General features: G+C 38.0%; 1 protein-coding gene across 2 annotated transcripts in view; it reads left to right on the top strand.

The window, feature by feature from the left end:
- Positions 1-21,144, top strand: part of LOC106917294 (corticotropin-releasing hormone receptor 1-like) — an 85,115-nt gene that overhangs the window by 2,798 nt on the left and 61,173 nt on the right. Inside the window, exons 2-4 of one of the 2 annotated variants that reach the window (XM_088016400.1) lie at positions 11,878-11,959; positions 14,811-14,870; positions 15,257-15,382. In XM_088016400.1, coding sequence (XP_087872526.1) covers positions 11,878-11,959; positions 14,811-14,870; positions 15,257-15,382 — 268 coding nt within the window. Of the gene's footprint in view, positions 1-11,698; positions 11,960-14,810; positions 14,871-15,256; positions 15,383-21,144 lie in introns of those variants that run through there. The other variant, XM_088016399.1, reaches the window with a different exon arrangement.

Genomic DNA, 21,144 nt, shown 5'->3' with positions numbered 1-21,144 from the left:
CCGTCCAGTTGGCTGACATTAATTGGGCTTTTATGGTTTATAAATGTACAGTTGAAACCAGATATCTGCATACAACATAATAAACCTCCCTTTTTCGTAATGCCTGGCATTAAATCAAACCAAACCTTTCCTGCTGCCAAAACAATCTATGTTTTCTAAGAAGCCTTTGTGACAACCAACCCAAAACATGTTTGTGGTATTTAAGCTGCTTCATCATTAATTGGTAGCATACTCCGGATCTTTGTGCCTTTAGAAGATCCATTTGTATCCAAACCTTCCTGGCTGATGGTTGGAGATGTTTCTTTCGTAAATTCCACCAGTCCCTCCTGCACCAAAAAGTTCACGTAACAGCCTAATCTTCTCACCCAGCTGGGAAGCTTCTACCTCTCCCGCAAACACAATTACAATCATTATGACCAAACGCTTCAATTTTAGTTTCATCAGACCACAGGATATTTCTTCAAAAATCAGGTCTTTGTCCCTGAGGACATTTGCAAACTGTAATCTGGCTTTTTTTTTTATCTTACTCTTTGAGTAATGGCTTTTTCCCCTCTCTGAAGGGACTTCACAGGACTTCGTGGGCAATGACGTTATCTTTTCAACTTCAGTCACTATTTTCACAAGATCTCTGGCATTTCACAACAAAACGTGACATCTGGAGGAGGCAGAACCCATCTCCTTACTTCAGGGTAACTTTGTTAGACATTCCCGTGCTGTTGAGTTCCTTAAAACTGGTGCCTCCAATTACTTCAGTTGTCATTAGCCACTCCTATATGAAGCTTTCAAAAGCCATCTGAATGAATTATTTGTTGTGTAAAGTCATTGCTACATTAGTGATTTTAAACTTCCGACTTAGACATTTAAAGAAATTCAAAAATGTTATATTTCATTCTAGCATTTTACAAATGGAATAATAGAATAATTTTTGGTAATACTAATTCATTTAAAACAGGAGAAACAATGTTTCTCCGTATACAGTAAAAGGTTAAGTTTGAGCTGCCTAACCTACTTTTTGCAAAGCATCCACACGTTAAAAGCAACTCCTCCTAATCCTTAGGCATCTGAGCTACTGCCCAGGTAAGCCTGGCAAAAAAAAATCTGAGCCAGCTGAGGTGAATGTCTTCATGCACCTCCTATCTAATTGTGAGAGAGGAGCTGCTGCACTAAGAATAGTCAAGAATCTTCTGCACAATCCCTCCCCTGTTTTCTATTTGAGTCCCCTCTGTTATGATTTAAGACCCCTCTCTCACAGGCAGACACACACATATCACATGTCCGTAAAGGTCAGAAAGCAGCTAATCGCTTCAAATGAAGATGCGAAGCTCTCGGTGCGATTAAAAGATTCTGGGACAAACGGCAACTATGCATCCATACTTTTAGAGAAGCTTGCAAGTATGGTTAAAACAATCTACAGAGAGGCTTGATAGACATTTTTATTGCGCTTTGTTACAATTATTATGGATAAAGCCGACGCTAATAACACTTTAAAATTGTAAACTAGTTTTTTGAGAGATCCTCGAAAAAGACAGGTTATAATATGTCACGAGAGTTTGCCACACCTATTGGTCGTCTTTGTACAGAAGGAAAAACAATCCATTTGAGTTTGATAATTTGAGACAAGTCACCTTGTAACCAGGGGGACTTGCATTGAGAACGTTACGTTGACGTCACGCTGCGTTGAATCCCGAGCAACTTGGGGTCATTGTTTTGTTTACATGGCTTGTTGTGAGGATCTGGAGCCTGGATATATTGGACAGATTGCGGCGAGGTGCAGAGAGTGGGTCTCTCCGTGTGAAGGGAAGTCTGTATATGAGCATGTGAAAAAGAAGAAGTTTGCCACAATCAATCAAAAATAAAATCTACTTCATATTTTTGTTATTGTAAAGTACCTAAAAAGATGCAGCATCTTCATGCTTTTGGGTGCAGAATCGGAGTAGAAAAACTACAAACTCTAACTCAAGTATGTCCCATAGTGATATGTGTAAAAAAAAAAAAAAATCTTTCATTACAGTAACATAATCTCATACTGAGAAATGTGTATTGATTCAATGTTTAATTTGAGGACATTTATTCAATGTGGAACGGAATCCAAGTTTGAGTAAAAATGTCAGCAAACAAGGCTGGATGAGGACTGAAGTTTATCTTTCCACCACACATAGTGAGGAGGACGGTAAAAAAAAAAAATATATATATATATATTCATTTTCAAGAGAGAGCTGATGAAATCATTCTACAATCAATAGAAAGTAGCTTTTGTTGCAAATAAGCTTCGTTCAAATATTCCGCTCCATAACAAGTCAAATTCAGCAATTAAGCTGGGCAGATGAGATTATTATTAAACGCAATTATTAAAAGTAATATAATTTAAAACCTTGAGCTATGCTGTTTAGCGGTAGGGAGTTTGAGCTACTGCAGGAAGATGCATTTATATTCAGGCTTTCTGCAAAATTTCACCATGCTGAAAATCTTAGAAAGCACCGTGACATAAAAACATGAAACAAGTGATTGATGAGCATACCAGAAAAAAAAAATGTTTAGATTTTATCTTTTTTCTTTGTTTTTTCTGAGCAAGACTAAACAGAGACAATATAACTTACACACAGGAGTTTGGATATGATTGGGACAAAAAGAGATTACACAATAGACATTGTTCGTGTTTTGTTTTGATTACAAATCCGACCATGCACAATGCAGTAGTTGGCAGAAAACAAAAATGGGTGGAAACAACCAACAGTAATTCTGTTTACATTGCAAATGCTCTGCTGACTACAAAGTGAGTGAATATTAGAAATGATTGGTATTTTTTTGGGGGAAAAAAAGAATAAAATAAGAGAAAGTTTCAAAGCCAAGTCAGGGATGTCCTACTCCGTTCCTCAAGAGCTGCTAATTCTCCAGCACAGCTATTTTAAGCAAACAAATTACCTCCTTAGCATGTATTAAGTTCTATCCGGGGACGTGGCAGAGACCCGTCATGTAATTCAAGTGTGTTGAAGCAGAGAAGCAACTTCAGCATGCATGACGGCGCCCCTAGAGGACACCACTCAAGAAGACGCTACTGGCTTAAGTATTTTTGAAGCCACAAATATAACCAGTCATAATCTCCCCAGACTAATATTTACAGTTCAGTTTATCGCACTACAAAAAGGATTATTAATCTGCATTTTTGTCCTGACGCATCAAAAACAACCAGTTTTAAAATAAGCAATTTTTTCTAGATCCGCTCCGTATGGCAATCAGCAGGTTAAAACCTGAAAACTTTTTTTTTTCTACTATTATTCAAATTGTTACAACCTAACAAATCACCAGGCCTCTGTAAAACCTTTTTCAGAGTTTAAATTACACAGTGCACAATGTACCTTGTTTTGGATTGACTAAATATCAGATTAAGGCTTGAAACAAATGATTTGATGCATTAATGAGGAAAATCTTGAAATCAGTTCATTTTCTGTTTCAAAACTACAACATGTTTTCTGAGTCTGCAAGTGCAATCTTCTTTTTTTTTAATTAATATTCATGATTAATTGTCAAAATAAAACAAGGTGAAAACATCTTGTGCTGTACTTCTCAGAAACAGAACTGGAAATGTCTAAAATCTGAATCTGAAGGTCAGACTGGACATTGTTCCTGTCTGTGAAAGCCTGATGGGTGCATTGTACTCTGATGCCGCTTTGTAACTTGGCAACTTTGTCCACAAGGCTTTCAAATCCCTCTGGTGACACTTTAAGTGACTGTGTCAAATCTATCAACTTTTTTTTTTTGGGGTGGTTTTAAGACTTTTTGAGACCCCTGAAAGCACACATTTTCAAAGTGTTCTGTAGCGCTGCAGTCACTCCCAGTCGGAGCCGGAGCTGCTCCCTCTGCGTCCCGACGGCTAATGGACGTAAATGTTCTTTACCTGAAATAAATCACTGCACAAAAATACAACTCTGTATCTCTGCTGATGTTTTTGTTCCGTTTAGACTGTCGTTGAAAAGACTCTCTGTACCTTCCTAAATGATTAAGCTCAGTAGAAACTAATCCAAGCTTAAAAAAAACCTAAACGCGAAAGATAAAAATATATATTTAGGGAGTTTTTATTCATTACAAAATGTATATTAAAAAATGTTTTTATTCATATGAAAGCAAAAAAAAATAAACAACAAATACTTCTCTCTTAAAAAACATTACTCAATGTTCCATTTTATCTGGATTTACTGTGTTGTCTCTTCATGGTTTGACTTATTAAAATTCTGTTAGTTAAACATTGGATATATCTGCCTTAAAACACAAATATATATATATATATATATATATATATATATATATATATATATATATATATTGATGCTTAAACTGTGATCAAAATGTAAATATTTTATTTGCAACAGTCAATGAAATTAACTGGAACTCACTTCACTAAATGTCCCACTTTAGCTCAGTTGTTGTATTGTTGTGTTGCTTTACAGAATGAATAATTATTAGAAATGTTATTTTTATATATAAAAAATCTCATCTAACTACATGCCACAGATGTACTTTAAGAAATGCACATAAATAAATGAACATGTGCATAACGCAATAATGAACATGTTAGATGTTACATGTTGGATTTATATTGATAAAATATTAAAAGTGTTTAGTACTTTATAAGTAAAACCTTAAACAAGTTGCTTTTATTGACTTCAGTTCTAATTCTATAAATAAAATGTATTTATTTCTAACAAGAAGAAACTGCTCTGGTGTTGCCCACTTTACCCAATGTGATATACTAATCTTTAGTTTTTAAAATGATTTAAGTTTATACACGTAAATGTGTCTAAAGGAACAACAAATGCATAAAGGAAAGCAGCAGGAGAAGAATAAAATATGTTCTATGGTGCAACAGTTTAAATTGTAATGCAAACTGGGGAAAGAAAAGACCATCAAGCACAGAGGAAACGTTCCTCTTCGTACTTCTGTTCTGTCTGTAATTGATAGGGAAGGGCAACAGAGGAATGATCATTGTATTTTGCTGACGAACCACACCTATGACCTGCAGCTATTATATCGGCAGCTTGTTCATGCTGAGGTTAACAAATGTCTGACTGACTCGTTCTGCAGCACTTCCAGGTCACAGGATGCTTTTGTGAAAACAATAAAGAGCGGCACACACATGTGAGCTCCAATCTCTGGCTTTATTACACATCTAGGCCAAGTGCAGTAAATAAGTCAAATAGAATGAGTCATCGTGACACCAAACATGGCAGCAAAGAGACTCCTGCACACATGACCAGTCACCTCGGTCGTGCTTAACTCTGGAAATGATCAAAAACCGAAACGAGCCAAAGCAGAGAAAAGATTGGGGGGGGATCACATAATGAGCTCAAAGTATGCACAAAATGAGGCACAAAATGCTTGTAATAGAAAAGGTTTGGATCAACAGCTCCTCTGGACTACAAAATGTTTTACTGCTAGGCCTCGGGCAGCTTTCGGAGTGTTTTAACTTACTCACTTGGGGAAGGTTTTTTCCTCCTCTTCGCTCCACTGCTTTTTCATGAAATCCTCATATGGCAGAAACATCCAGAAACAAAACTGCTGTATGAGAGCCAGCAAATAGGCTGCTGTAGCTCTACCTCTGTCTGCTTTTTGTTCTTTTTACCTTGTTTTTTGCAAACACAATGTACATATTCTTGTAATTTGCAAAATCCCGCTATATTTTAGTGTAACAAAGACATATTTGATAAGAAAACTAATTTACTTCCTGGTTAATTTGATTTCCAGAATGCAACTCAGGCTGACTTTTTTTTTTTTTTTCTTAATCAACAGACAAAATTACATTCAAACAAAAGGAAAGTAGCACACGGTTGTGAGGGAGGTGTGTATGCTGTTGTCCTGTCCTGAAATTGAAGCGCTGCAGTTTTACAAGTGAAATCCGAGTCCTTAATCAGCCCTGTAATAGTTGTCAGACTCTCCTCTTCAGTGTTCCCCAGATATTTATAATTGAAGTCAGCGGCTGGACCTCATTCAGGCCATTCAGACACCTTTAATAGGCCGTGCTTCTGCATGCCGCGCAGACTGAGGCATGGCACTGTCCTGCTTAAATAACCCGGCCTCCGGGGGGGAAAAAAAGAGTAGATGCTTCTGCAACAATGGTATCTTCAAAAATATGCGGGTCAGCCATCCACTGGACTTTGATGCCGACCCAGATAGTGGCTTTTACACATTTCCCTCATCACAGGGATGATTTTTGTCTTTTATATCTTTCACCTGCTGGAGTTGATGCCTGTTCTTCTAGTTATGAGGTGAAGCCTTTGTGTAAGGTCCATCCCCGACGAGCTCAAATCCAGAGAACTCAGCTGCGTTTCTGAGCAGACTTCCCCCCCCCCACTGTGCAATACCGTTTCAGGTTACATTTCTCAATTCAGCAGCCCACTGTGCTGAGTGACAATAGTTTTCCAAGGTTCTCCTAAACCCATGTGGCTAAATTGGTCACAGTAGCCAGGTGGTTTCTCATGCAGCGGGAATGAAGAAAGAACAAATAAATTGGCATACTAAAAAGGCTTTTGTGTTGAGATTTATTGTGATGTTTGCTTGATGTTTTGGACATGTCAGGCTTTTTCAAACTACTAAGTTATTTTGTACTCACCCTCCTTCTTTAAATTCTTACTTTTTTTTTTCAATCTATACGAAAGAACACATCCGTTCATAAGTGTAAAAACAGGCCTAACACCATCTGAAGTGTTGAAAGTCAACTAGCATTTTTCCTGGTTTCTCGCATACAAAATTTTGATAAATATTGTTTTATTTGATATTTTCCAGAAGGTAAAAATGATTGCAATACCAAGTAATATTTCAGGACACCAAGGTTTATTCCTGAAGGCCTTTCTTTACTGGAACCAAAGGGCTGAACCCAACTCCTGAAAATGCTTTACACATAACATTTTATGGCTACGATTCGCAGAAACCATGCACAATAATGTATTTGCACTCTTGGTCTTATCTGTTTGGCTCATGTGTTTTGGACATCTGTAGCTATTGATTCTGCACAGTTTTGACCGTCCTCACACTCAACCTCTCGGCATCAGCTGACCTTGCACTGGACTTCCGCTTCACATATTTTTATGGTACCAGGCTGGAATTTGATGATTATAGGTTTGCACTCAGGACCACCTAAGCTGAGACTGAAGTCAACGCCAGGACTTCTTGTTTTTAACTAGCAAAGTTACAAAACATTGTTGGTTACATTTAAGTTCAGTCAGGAGTACTGTAGAAGCAATCTGTATGACTTGTACCACATGAATTAATACTGATGGAAGTGATTATACAAGCTGAATTCAATGGTTTGGAAGGGTAAACAAATTCATTTGTCAATGCAACGTATGTAGATTAATGTTTAAATCTAAGAAACCTGTTGTGGTTCTTTTCCTATCACGGGTAGAAGATCCAGGAATTTTCACTCTTTCACACTGATGGTTTCACATAGAAATGGCAACATGATACTTTATTTTTTTTTTTATCAGAAATGTTGTCATTCTGCACAGTGCTATGGTAAACGTTTTGTTTTATGTTAAAACATAAAACAGGCCGATTTTCTGTCCAAGTGGTTTGTAGCTTCCGCTGTTCCAATTTGGATTTGAAGATTATTTCACTTTAAGCTTCGTCTTGAAAAGTGGAATTTCTGCCTCTTTGCGGCTTTGCAGCTTTGTGTTAGTCATAAAGTGGCTATTTAGTACTATATAGAGTGAGTCATTATCCTAATACGAGGGTAGAGTAAAATCAGTCAATCTTAGACGGCATTAATGGAGATTTTAAAAAGTTGGAAGGTAAGTATCGTCTGGATTCCTGTTCAGAATGGATGAAATAAGACGTGTAAGAAAATGAATCGCCATTAGTCAGAGCTTTGGCACGTGTTGATTTGGGGCCTTTTTTCTCCATTTGTAAATTAACAGTTTGGCTGAATTCAGCTGCTGATGACGGCATGCCACCCAGAAATAGCTGCAAGATTGGTTGCCACAGCAAAATACAGTTTAGATTAACTGTAGATAGCATGGCAGACTTCGGCGCTGTCATCTCAAGAAACCCATCAGCCATAAATGGACCCCATTTTGGAATCGGTACATCAGTTAGATGAGCATTTCAGCCAGTTTCTTGAAGGGAAATGTCCCCCCCCCCCCTTTCTTTTCCTCTGGAGTCAGGCGATGCGTATTTTGGCGAGGGGCCAGCTTCTCAGCTGGGGTCACGTCTCGCCCGGACCGTCCTCATCCAGATTTTTTTTTTTTTTTTGTCCTCTTCTTATTTTCGTTAAAAGGACATTCATTTCTCCAGGGCTTAGTAAGCAAGACCTAAGTAGAAGAAAAGCTTGTTTTTGTATTTTAACCTGCTCTTGCTGGTACTGAATCTAAAGAGATGAAACGAATCCAGTAAGAGGTTTATATCCACCCTTAATGGGAAAAAATGCGAAACTACTTTGGGGCTCTTAACGATGCAGTTCAGATGTTCTTTTTCTGAAGTGAAATGATTAAACAGCTAACAATTACAACAATTGCTAAAAATAGGAATTGAATCAGGCCATTATGGATTTTCCTAAAGGTCTAAATTATACATAGAAGCTCAAATTTATACTAACACCCTCACTAACGGTTGGCTAAAAGCTATTTAGCAAGTTGTGCTTCAACCACATGCTTTTTGTACTCATTGATGAGTTACTGGCATCATTTTAGGTTGTGATAATTCTCCTTGGAAGAATTAGTAGAGATAATTTAATTTAGTTTCCTTGACTGACCCTCGCTTTAAGTGTAAGCTACAAGTTTTCCACAAAGATAAGTTTGGAAGCAGTGGTGAGGGTCATTCCAGGTCATCTCCATGCTGTTTTCTGACACTAAAATGAATAAAAAACAACCAAGAACAAATAAAATAAAGACATCTAAAGTGCTGATGCATTTTCAACAAAAGATCTGTGTAATAAACACATCCCTCGTTGCAGGTTGAGCCAGATGGTTAAAGCTCTTCATCTTACCATATGGAAAGTGACATTGTGGGTGGACAAAGCATTTGCTGCTTGCACAGTGAGCTGTGTGGAGGGGTTGAGATTTTTGTTTTTTTCATTACCATCTGTTAAAAAAAAAATGTTTTTTTTTCTTCTTCTTTTAGCTTACTTCCGTTTCCTTTTGTTGGAAATCAGCCAAACAGTTCTGGCGCCAAATTTTTGTTGGAACAGCAAAAGTAGTGTGAACATAAACAAACTGATCAAGATTCATCACGTCTCCTGCCACGTCTTATTGAAGGAGGTCGGATGGTTCTTGATGGCTACAAAAAGCATCTTGCTAATTACCCAAGAGACATGAAGCACATAGGAGTGGAGATGGGTGTTTACATTTCAGCAAGGACATTTTCTGGGTTTGAGTGGGTTAGAAGAAATCCACCATAGATTGTCATCAATTCAAATGTTTAAGTAAATAGTGGAAAAAATCTTAAATTTGTATGATACTGAGAGCATGTAAACATCTGACCATAAGTAAGATTCTGAAAATGACTTAAAGTTTCATGCTACTTCCCCATCTTTTACCCTGAAGTCTATTTTCCACAGCTGTAATCCTCTTTCATAAGTTTTTAAGTGTTTTTAATTATGCTGATGTTCAGCTTTTGTAAGTGTTTTATTTGTTGCTCTAGTGTAACTTTATTTACTACTCCCTTGCTGTCTACAGTATGCTGAAAATAAATGAAAATGATTCTGTGTATGCTTCTTCACGCACGCACACACGCTACACCTGTTCAAGTAATTATTAACCACAAAACTGCAATTAAGGTTGAAAATGGTAAAATCAAGATGCCTTTTCCTGCCCAGAGAGGCATAAATCCAAGGTTCTTCTTGCAGTCTTGTGTTGTTTATATTCCTGTTTTTGCTGGTTGTTGTTTTGAAGTGTCGCTGCTGTACGTTTCTGATACCTGTCTGGATTCACGGGAGCGTGAAAGCAGGCGCACCAAGCCATTATGAACTCTGCTCTGAAATCTGGGGCACACCAGCATTTTTCCATAATGTGACCTGATGAAAACCTTTTGGTATTTCACGCCGTTGACACTGTCTGTTATGAACACGACCCTGATCAACGGACGGCGCATCTAAATACAAATAACTGATGAGCTGTGATCAACTTAAAGTTCTACTTTACCATCATTTTCTATTTTAAGGAAGGTTTCGAATGATAAATTATCAATGGGAATGTTTTATTCAAGGAGGAAGTGAAACCTGGGCTCTATAGGGTAACCGTAGCCGACCGGTTGTGTTCAGGAAACTGTTGGACAGTCGTAAGGTGTAGCTCAGTTTGGCATTTGATGGAGAGGGATAAGAAAGCCAAGCTGATGACTGTCTCGTTTTGTGTTATAAATCACTACCAACATGAGCTGCATGTGTGCTGGCTGTGAATCAGTGGTTTCCAGATGTCTCCAGTGCGACACATAACGCGACCCCCCCCCATTCCCTTCGCCTCCCCTCTTATTGTGTCGCCAGGCTTCCTGGTTTGAACTGTTTCCAGCTCGGCCCCCTGTCCAAAGCGAAGGAAACCCATTTAGGATCAAAGAGTGCAGATGCAATATTAATCCAAACAGCAGATTCCTCTTTGGTATCATTCAGTAAAACCACAAATACAGATTCTGTTGTTTCCCATCCCTCTGTGTGAAAGAGGAGGGCTGTTTATCTCATGCCGCTGTCTTGGTGGAAACACAACTCTGTCACATGAGACATGGCTGACGGAGGATGCCGCAGTATTATAATTATGTGCATTTTTTAATGTTTCTCTTTCCCATCTGCAGATGCAAAATACCCCGATGCCAAAATTATGCGCAAACAAAGAAAAGCTTTGAATTAACGAGTACAACCCATGTAAGATTTTTCTCCCCCCCTGTTTCTATAAATATTAGGATGTTAAAGGTTAGGAGTAATTGCCAAAAAAAAAGGCTTCTATTTTTTTTAATTAAGCAAAATATTGAGACAAGTGTTGAGATTTTAAAAATAATATAAAAGAAATGAAAAAATCCATTTGTTATCTGTATCTGCTCTTTCTCTGAGGGTGGTGGGAGGTCGGTGCCTTTCTCCAGTAGTTATCAGGTGAGAAGGGGTTAGCATACTGGACAGATCGCCAGTTCCTCACAGGACAACACAGAGACACACAACCATGCATTCACACCCTCGTACCTGGTGGCAGTCTTGAAAGACCAAACATCCTAAAGGACATGAGGAACCCAGAAAGAACCCGTACAAACACATGGAGAACATCCAAACTCCATGGAGAAAGACACCAGACTGAGATTTGATGCTGCAGGACCTGTTTTTGCTGCAAGGCAACAGTGCTACCAACTGCAACCATAGAAACAACCAAAAGGCAGCACTGTAAATAGTTTTTGTTTTTATTTACATTTTTTTGTTGTTGTTTTAAATTATTAAATTAGAAGTGCAAAAATGACAAAATTATTCCTACACTTTCCATAGCAACCATTAAAACCATAATAACCAATACAAATGTCTTTATTGTCATTACCGAAGTCACGCCCCTCGTGTTTTTGCGGTCCATGTGGAATTTCGCTATAATCTGTAGCTCTGTCCACAAATTCTCAATCAGATTGAAGTCAGAAGATGATAAAAAAAAAAAAAAAAAAAAAAAAAATATATATATATATATATATATATATATATATATATATATATATATATATATATTATAACTGTTATAGTTATAAAAGGGGGAAGCAGGAGGATCTTATTTTCTTTCAGGGGTCCTAAAAGGTCGTTGGGTTTGATTTAGTTTAATCTTATTTCCTGTAAAGGAATTAAAGATTCATTGAGCTGGTCAGAGAGAAGACATGTTAATATTTGATTCTGTGATTAAGCCTGACCTCTGTCGCTCTCCTCTTCGCTGTCTGCAGGTGTTTGCCGTTGTGAGCCTCCTCCCCTCGGCCTCCTTAGCAGATCTGACATGTGAAGCTCTGCTGGCAGGGAATGTCTCACGTAAGTCGAAGACGAGCATTAACTCGACTCTTATTACAACATTGCAGTCTGTTTTTTTTTTTTCATTCTTTTTTTACAAGCAGCTATTTCCCAGAGCTGTCAGACCCGAGTGTTTGAGCTGCTTGACTGTTAGAACACTTGTGGGATTAAATTGATTTTCAGTCTTTTTTTTTTTTTTCATGTCCATAACCTCTAAATGCCAAAACCTCATCTTCAGCCTCAACTTTGTCCTCTTGAATATTGGCAAAATGTCTGTCTTTATTATTTAATTTCCTTGTAGAGCTCACAGACTGAGGAAAAGCAGGAAATATAAAGATTTCTCTCTTTTTTTTTTTTTCAAAACAAAGATGCCCCAGGTTGATCCAACTGGATTCATAAGTCTTTGTTTTCCATAAGCATAGTCTGGTGTAAAATTCAAACCATATGATGACCTTGAGGAAAAATACCACAGTCTGTCCTTCTAAATGTTAGTTTCATTTTAAATCAGATATGAAAATATTACCACTGCTGCTAAAGAGTATCCTGCTGTCACAATAAGTAGCACCAACTGATTAGCTAGAGATCAATATTTGGAAGGAGGAAATATGTGAAAATCAAAAACTTTTTTCTCTTTATCGACACACTGGTTTTTATTTTAAATACATGAAAAATATCCTCTTGGCTGCAAAAATGCTACACCGCTAAATTTGTGTGCTTGCTTTTAAAGAAAGAAATGTCTTTTATGTACTTTTTTTGGTGCTTTGTCATGGAGGTGCTAAAATGTTCCATTCATGGACAGATGATGCATAATGAACAAGTAGATAATTCCTGCAAACTAAATGCCAGGATGGTTGTTTATCGGTGCCTTTCCTCAACGACCCATTTTCTGATCCAACACCCACATTGGCAGGATTACAGGGACATCCAATCCTCCAAATTAAACCACACAATGCATCCCACTGTGCAGCAGAATGATGCTGAGACACGATGGCGTAGCTCTCCTATAGCCCTAAATATCTCCACTTAAAAATAGTCTGAGCTGTTAAATGACTTGCGTACCCAATTTATTTATATTGCCGTATAATGTCACGCGCAGCTGAAGTCCATGTATGATGCTTCAATAACTTCAAACAGTAATGTTCAGACAGTAGTTCTGCGCTATTAATTTCCTGACCTATACCATTAGTTTTACGGCCTTTCCTTTTCAGAAGCGTCGAGCTTGTTGCGCAATGCAAAATACGCACAGGCCACACCAGAGAAAATTAGTGATGCAAAACACTCCGTCTTTAACATTGGTTCATTTAGTGAAGATTTATAGTCCAATTTAATTAATGAGGAGGAGGAATTCTGGAGAAAAGTTGTCTGAAAGACCAAAAGTTGTCTTGGAGACAAAACAAAGTGGCACCCTTCAGAGAACTTTAAAAGCTCTCTATTAAACACAGTGGTGTAATTGGAAAGCCATCCAGTGGTTGTGCAAGTGTAACTTTTTTCACATAACTGGTTGTCATCGTACATGTGAAGGTTTGACTTTACTGCACCATGTACGCCTGGAAATGTCCTGAAGACTGTGTTTTACCACTTAATCTATGCACTGCAAGTCTGTTTTCAGGTGGTTCTTTTCAGGTTAGCCGTAAAAATGAACTTCAAACTAATGTGTGTGATGGATGGAAGGGAAGCTAAAATACAGAGATCACAGCTGGACTCTGTTTTCCAATTTATTTGGCTCAGACACAGAGAAAATAAAGATGCTGCTGCAGCTAGCTTTTGGGGCAAAACACACAGGGGAGCATTTGGAGATAAGTTATTCATTTTCATGCAGTCTGCAGAAACCATTAGGTGTTTAGCAACAGATGATGCAGGAGAAGTAAAATCTGTAAGAGAAAGCATTTTCTCACCTGACAAACTTTATGCTCACAAACAATAACCAAGGTCACCTCAAAGGTCTGTCTGTTGACTCCCATGCATAAATTATGTTGAGCTTTCATTCCTTAGTTCTGGGTTCATTGTTTTAAATCTAACATTCCAGTTATTTAAAAAATCCGGGGCAAAATGTATTTTTAACAGAGATAAATGAGTGTTTCCTTCTCAGATACATTTTGTAGCAAACAGACTCCCTCCAACCTTTTCTGTTGCCAATAAGTAGCTACATATCTCATTGACAATGTTTTTTTTTTGTTTTTTTTATCAATGTGTCTACGAGTGTATCTTCAAGATGATGTCGATAAATAAATGACTTTGTCTTCCAGATATGGAAGTTCTATGTGTGAAAATAATGTACTCTTAGAAATGGTGGCAAGACGGATGGGAATTTTTCAAATTTTTATCTTTTTTTTTAGATTTTCAAGCTTTTCAAGTTTAACAGATTCCGATGAAAAATCTAATATCACGTTGTCCCTTAGAGAGTTTTCATGTTTTCGGTCATATTAGTACTATTGAAATTGCAAAGTCATGTTTCAGGAAACAACTTGTTTTGTTTTTCTCTACGTTTAGGAATTTTTTTTTTTTTTCGTGTTTTTCGCACCACATACGTGTGAAAACACTAGTTACAGGAAGAGGTGATGAAAGCTCAATATTGAGTGCCACCTTTTGCCCCAGGGGAGGATCCCTTATTTCCGGATTCTTTTTATCCCAATCCTGTGGAGTTATTGCAGAAATAATGGCCTGACCTTCAGGGCACGTCTAGATTCATATTTGGCAGGTAGCGTCCTGGAATTGCTCCAGGAAAAGTCCGTCACCGATGTTTACCGCCACCCTTTATTCCTTCTCATCTCTTGCTGCTGAGAAAGATCTAATAAGATTTTTATAACCTTGAATAAAAAGTGCAAATGAAGACTGCGTTTGCTGATGAAGCTTGTTTCCCTTTGGATTGCAGTGCAGTCCCTGGTCGCCTCCTGGAACCAAACCCTGAGCAACACCACGGGCCAGTGGAGCGGTGAGTCGGACACGTTACGCCCCTCAGACGTGCTAAACCGATTCCCCACGAAGTCACTACAAAGCAGAGTCACTGTGGAATACCACACAGGGGAGCCGAGTTAGGCACAAACCAAGATTATTAAAACTAACATCAAAGACGGGGGAGCTGTGCTGGAAATAGATCGGGCACCGGAGACGATGTTCTCGGCTCAGCGAAACAAAGCACAGGAGTAATCATTAAAACCTGTGCACACACGAGCAGGATATTCAGCGCCACGGCTTATTTCCAACACGACTGCTGCATTGTCAGTTTCGTGATGTCTATTTGTAGGCAAAAATGTATGCACAACTGCTGCTGACGTTTTTTATTTTTTTTATTTTTTGTTTTTCCCCCTCATCATTCAGGCTCAGGAATCTACTGCGAAACCTCCATCGATGGCATTGGCACCTGCTGGCCCAGGAGCAGCGCTGGCCAGATGGTGTCCCGGCCCTGCCCCAAGATGTTTTATGGTGTCAGATACAACACCACCAGTAAGTCCTGGCTGTTGCATCCTCCCGGTAAAAAAATGAGGCACAGCAGATTAAATCCAAGATTTACAGTGCTGTGGAAAAATAGTTTGTACCCCCTTACAAATATTTCATTTTGTTTCGCTTCAATCTTTCAGATGATCAAACTAAATTTAATGTCAGACAAATATCCAAGTAAATCCGAAATACAGTTTTGAAACCATCATTTTATTCACTAAGGGAAGTAAGCTATTCAAACCAACACCTACGTAAAAGTCAAAGGCCCAATAACCTCATAATGGATTATGTTGATTATGTTGGTAAATAATGTCATCAAAGTATTGTGAAAACTGGTTTTTATTTAGTCATATTGGAGTTTTTTTTTTGTTTTGTTTTTTTCTTTACATAAACTGCCTGGGTTGCGCAGTGGCGCAGTTGGTAGAGCTGTTGCCTTGCAGCAAGAAGGTTCTGGGTTTGATTTCTGGCCCCGGTCTTTCTGCATGAAGTTCGCATGTTCTCCCTGTGCATGTGTGGGTTTTCTCTGGGTACTCCGGTTTCTTCCCACAGTCCAAAAACATGACTATCAGGTTAATTGGCCTCTCCAAATTGCCCCTAGGTGTGAGTGTGTGTATGCATGGTTGTTTGTCTCTGTGTTGCCCCGTGACAGACTGGCGACCTGTCCAGGGTGTACCCCGCCTCTCGCCCGGAACGATAGCTGGAGATGGGCGCCAGCAACCCTCCCGACCCCACTGAGGGATAAGGGTGTATAGAAAATGGATGGATGGATAAACTGCCTGTTTAAAATCACCCTACAGCATTTAGTATAAATTTAAAAGTCCAGACTTTGACTATGCCACTTGAAAACCATTGGTCAGAAGTGGACTTCTGTGTAATTCAAGAGTGCTTTAGCTTAAGGTCAAATGAATACTATATATTCTTATACAGAATAATATATAAAATATCCAAATTTTTCCGTCAATGAATGAAATCGTCATTTAAGAACTGCATTTTGTTTTCACTTCACTGATCTTTCTCTGATATTAAAATGTGCTTATGGGTCTGAAACAACTTAAGTGTGAGAAGACAGTAAAAACACAAGAAATTTGCAAATTTCACAGCACTATAAATCAGCGTCTCTCTCACACCCAGTTTCTTCTCTCCACTTTTACCCTGTGGGCAAATCCTGTTTTTGTTTGCAGAAATTACCATGAGCATATAAATTAGTGAGAAGACGCATGAAATTTTAAAAAGATCAAGGAAAAAAGATCATGGCTGCAAAAGTTATTAAAGCTGGAAATGCTCATAGAAGATCAAATCAATATGACCGGAAAAGTACAGAAGAAAAACCCAACTGTGACAAAGTGTCTCTGTCAGCCCTAAACGGTGAAAAGAGGAAAAGGCCGTATCTTAAAATCGAGGCTGAATTACTGACGTCTGAAGCACTTAAGCCTGATAAGTCTCCGAGGTCTCTGAGGTCTCTTCAGTCGTTTGCGTTTGTTATTGTGTCAATAGAAAGAAAATCAAGTTAGGAATTAAAAATCTAATTATTCCTCTTCTATTTATAGCCAAAGTTCTTCTGAAGAAATGACATTACGTTTGTTGCACATAAACCATGGGCAGTTTATTTCATTATTGTGTTTTTATACGGCAAGAGATTTGAGGTTTGCTGCAGAACATGCAGTTAAATGTTGAATAATTTATCACTTTTTTTTTATTGTTTTCAGTAAAATCTACACCAACCAATTTAAAATTCTAGTGCCGAATAGTTTAATTTACATTTATTTTTAGAGCTTCTGGGGCTGAACTTTTTTTGAACTTGCTCGTGAAAATGTTTAGACTGAAGTCGTTCTAACTGAAGCTACCAAGCTGTATCAGCTTTGCAAATTTAATTTGATGCTGTCTGAGGGAAAAATCTCTTCTCAAAATTAATAATTCAGTCATACATTTATCAGCTGTCACAAGCTGATTTGTTTTTTTTTTTCCCACTTCACATCTCTGTGTGTGTCATCGTGACAAATTGTGGTCCTGAATGGGATTTACCTGCTTCTGTAAAACTGAAACTACCTCACACTCTGGAAAAAGTATCCAGAGTGTGATACATCATCATATTCCAAATAATATGTCTGTGTTTTATTGAGTGGCGTTCGAAAGGTTTTAATAATTCAGTTCATGATTTTTATTATTGCTCAACAGATTTTGACATATTCAGTATTGCTCCAAAGGTCTTGTCTTACATGGACTTTCATTTATTTAATGTCTACATTGTTTTGTTCTTTTCTCTTTGGTTGCTAATATTCTTTTCATTCGTTACTTCTTCTTCCAGTCCTAGTTCAGCCTTTCTGTCTCAATTTATCATTCATATTGCATCAGTCTGCCTGTTTGCCTTCTCTCCCAGCTGCACCCTGTTTCTAATCAGCCACCTGCCTCTTGTCAGTGCTCACACTCTTCAGTATTTAAGCTCGTGGATATTCATTGTTTATTCCTGGAGTCCTTCTCTACTTTTTTTTTTTTTTGTCTGTCACCCAGTTCATTTGTGTCCCATGTTTCAAAAACTCTGCATTTGTTCTAGTCTACTAAAGTATTCACCACAGTTCTGCCCTGAATTTGGTCCTTTAAAAAAAAAAAAAAAAATTAAAATGTGATTAAAAAACCCCAAAAAACTTTCATTTCTGAGACACTTTCCTATTCTGTTTGCACTTGCATATAATTGTTTGAACAGAGGAAAGTGGTTTCCCATTGGAGTCTGGAAATTGTACCCAAGGATAACATCAGACTTGTGGACATCGATAATGCTCGCATGTCTCGCCTGATTTAGTCATCTGTTTCTTCTTTGAGGTGACAAATAAGTGCAGCCTAAATGTTTAGCTGGCCCGCCGTTTAGTGGGAACGTACAGGCGGTGTGGGTGTCTTTTAGCTTAGTTTAGTCTCCACCACTTTCTGAAGGACATTCACACTCCTCTCTTTTCTTTGTGACACTAAACAAAAGTGACTTTTTCTATCTTTTTTTCTTTGAAAACCACGGCCAGCTGTGGTGTAAAACTAAGCTGTGAGGGTGCAAAGGGTGAAGGAAAAACAGAGAAGTTGAATCTCAGGTGGATAAACAATGACTTTATGGCATCTGCGCTGCTCTGAAGTTGAAAAAAGCTGCAGAGTTTGGAAACGACTAACAGTTATAAAATATTTCCGTAACATGATAGGAAAAGTGCAACGACGTGCAAGAAAATTGTTTTGTGTGTCCTTAAAAACTTTGTTTTACGAGTGCGCTCTCCACATTTTTATGTTGAAAGTTTTGAGTGTTTGAAGTCTGGGTATGTTTATATAAACTTTTTTTTTTTTTTAAAGTTGCATAAGTCTCTGTTGTAACATCAGTCTAATCCCTGTTTAAAACCTTTCATGGCCAAACTCACTATAACCATTTACAAAGATCGAATGCTGCACTTCGTTAATGTGTTCATCCAGACACATAAAACGGCAAATAGGTTGTATTACAAGTAATGAGCTTTTAAAAATGTGATATAATCTTCACGAAATTACTAAATGTGGTCTTGTTCTTTCCTTTGTTGTTTAAGAAAACTCTTTGAGTCATAGTAAAGTCATAAGAAAAAATAATAATATGCATAATATGAATAAAATAAATTTTTCAGCTGCTGAACAAATATAAAATGACAAATCAGAATTACACAGGAAAAAAAAGAACACACTTTAATAATTAAAAAAAAAAAATCAGAAAGAAGTCAGAAAACAAGAAAACCTTTTTGTTTTATCAAAATTTTAATTCATATTTTCAGGATTATTTGCACGGGGGTGGGGGGAAACTTCCTTCAAACAGGGGTGGTTTACTGCTTTTCATCATGTGCAAATAAATTAAAATGTCAATTTTATTCATTTTCCAACAATGCAAATTTACAATTTGTGTTAAATCTAACCCCTGTGGGCTTGCTGGCTACATTTTTATCCCCCCAAAATGGATTTATATCAGAACCTGCTCCTTTCTGAGCAAGAGGAAACAAAACACTTTGTTCAGGACCTAGAAATGTGCTTGCGTAAACCGACAATAAAATCACGTCGTCTGTCACGGTCACGATTCATTGTCAAAATGCTGAATTTGCCTCGCACTTGTCCTGCTTTTATAGTTTTTAACTATAAAATCTCAGGGCTACAGTAGCAGTAATAAACGTATTAACAAAGGGTTTGCTTAGCAGTCGGCCTGTATTTAGGCCACCGCAGCTCTCTGTCTTAAAGTAAACAAAAAATTAACTAAACAAGATGAAAGCAAACATTTCTTTGTATTTTGAAAGTCTGAACTCCTGAACCTTGAGGAGCCTCTCCAGAGAGAAAGTGAGCCGGGCTGGAAGTCGATCGCAGATCATCAGTAATTTGACTCTGTGGGGTTTGTTGCACATTCAGGGTTAAAGTAATCTCCACTCGCATTTGGCCTAACAGCCCAGAAAGATTGCCCGGTGGCTGGCTTTAGAAGTAAAGGTCAATAGCTGAGAGCGTTTCTTTGCTTGAAAGCCGTCGGTGGTTTAAATACTTAAACTCGATAAATTGTAGAGAATTAACAAATGATACCTGCAGCAACTGTAGTGGTTACTTCAAACATCAGTTATGTAGTAAGTTGTAACAGCAGGTAAATGAAGAACATTTGATAAAACATCTTTTTTTTTCTTTTTGTTTCTTCCCAAAGTGCTGCTGAAGCGCCATCCTGGCAACCTTTCTCTTCATTCGGTGACGTGTGAATACATTATTTTTGCCCAAGGTCTCCCGTTCCGTTCCCTTGAGCTGACAGTGGGATTCTTTTTAAACATCACGAACACTTAACAAAAGGCCACAAAACTTTCTCTGAGATTGATGTTACTCAGAAAACACTCAAGAGCGTACATTTAAAAAAAAAAAAGAGAAAGAAAAGGAGCAGATGAGTCAGGGTTTTCTGTGGCGGAGTCATGCAGAAGATTTTAATTTAAATGCTAACCACATCCTCATCAGTCGCAGTTGTATGTTCTGTTTAATAAGATGAAAGTGGTTTAATGCTGGGATTATGTGGTAAACACTGCGAATCTTAAACTTGATTGATAGGGGGGCTTTTTTTTTGGTGCGGAGTAATTATAAAAATTAGATTATGTTTCAGTTTGATGCATCACAGCTGATGAATTCACATTGATTGGCAGATCTCAGTGTCAGGAAATTATATCTCTCCTGTTGCAACATGCGGCTGATGAGGGGAAATGTAGCAATGGAAAGATAAGAAGCTGCAATCTTCTCTTTCATATTTAGTCATGTTGAGCAGTTTAGCCAAAAATGATTCAAACACCTGGCGGACTTGGACTTAAAGTAACATTTTAACTTAACCAGCGTGTTTTTAGTGGACAAGAAAGGAGGACGTAGTCAGTAAAATGAATACACTCTGTGTAGCTTCCAGTGAAGAACGGCAGAATCAGACGCCGCACTTTTGCACAGTGATGTGCTTTTACATTGTGCTGCTCAAGCCTTGTAAAATCAAGGTAAAATGGAGAGTCTCTCAACACAAGCCCGCAGGATGCAGAAGATTTCAAAGATCCTAGGAAGAAACCTAGTGAGAAGTGTCTCTTAAGACCTTGCGGTATCCACAGTAAAAGACGACTGTAGGTCTAAAGTGTCTAGAACTGGGAATATTGTTGAGACGGAAGGAATCCCAACCAAAGGAGAATATTTGAAGATTTTTCCAGAAAATCTGAGGCCATTTAACGTCTCTGAGGTGACCAGAAAACAAAGGCCATTAAACCTTGAATCTCGAAAGCTCCTTGGGA

Source organism: Poecilia mexicana, unplaced genomic scaffold (assembly GCF_051168715.1).
Source record: "Poecilia mexicana isolate PSO_F unplaced genomic scaffold, ASM5116871v1 scaffold_19, whole genome shotgun sequence".
In the NCBI taxonomy this organism is placed as follows: domain Eukaryota; kingdom Metazoa; phylum Chordata; class Actinopteri; order Cyprinodontiformes; family Poeciliidae; genus Poecilia; species Poecilia mexicana.
Note: the sequence above shows the minus strand (reverse complement) of the source record. Positions and strands in the feature narration are given on the sequence as shown.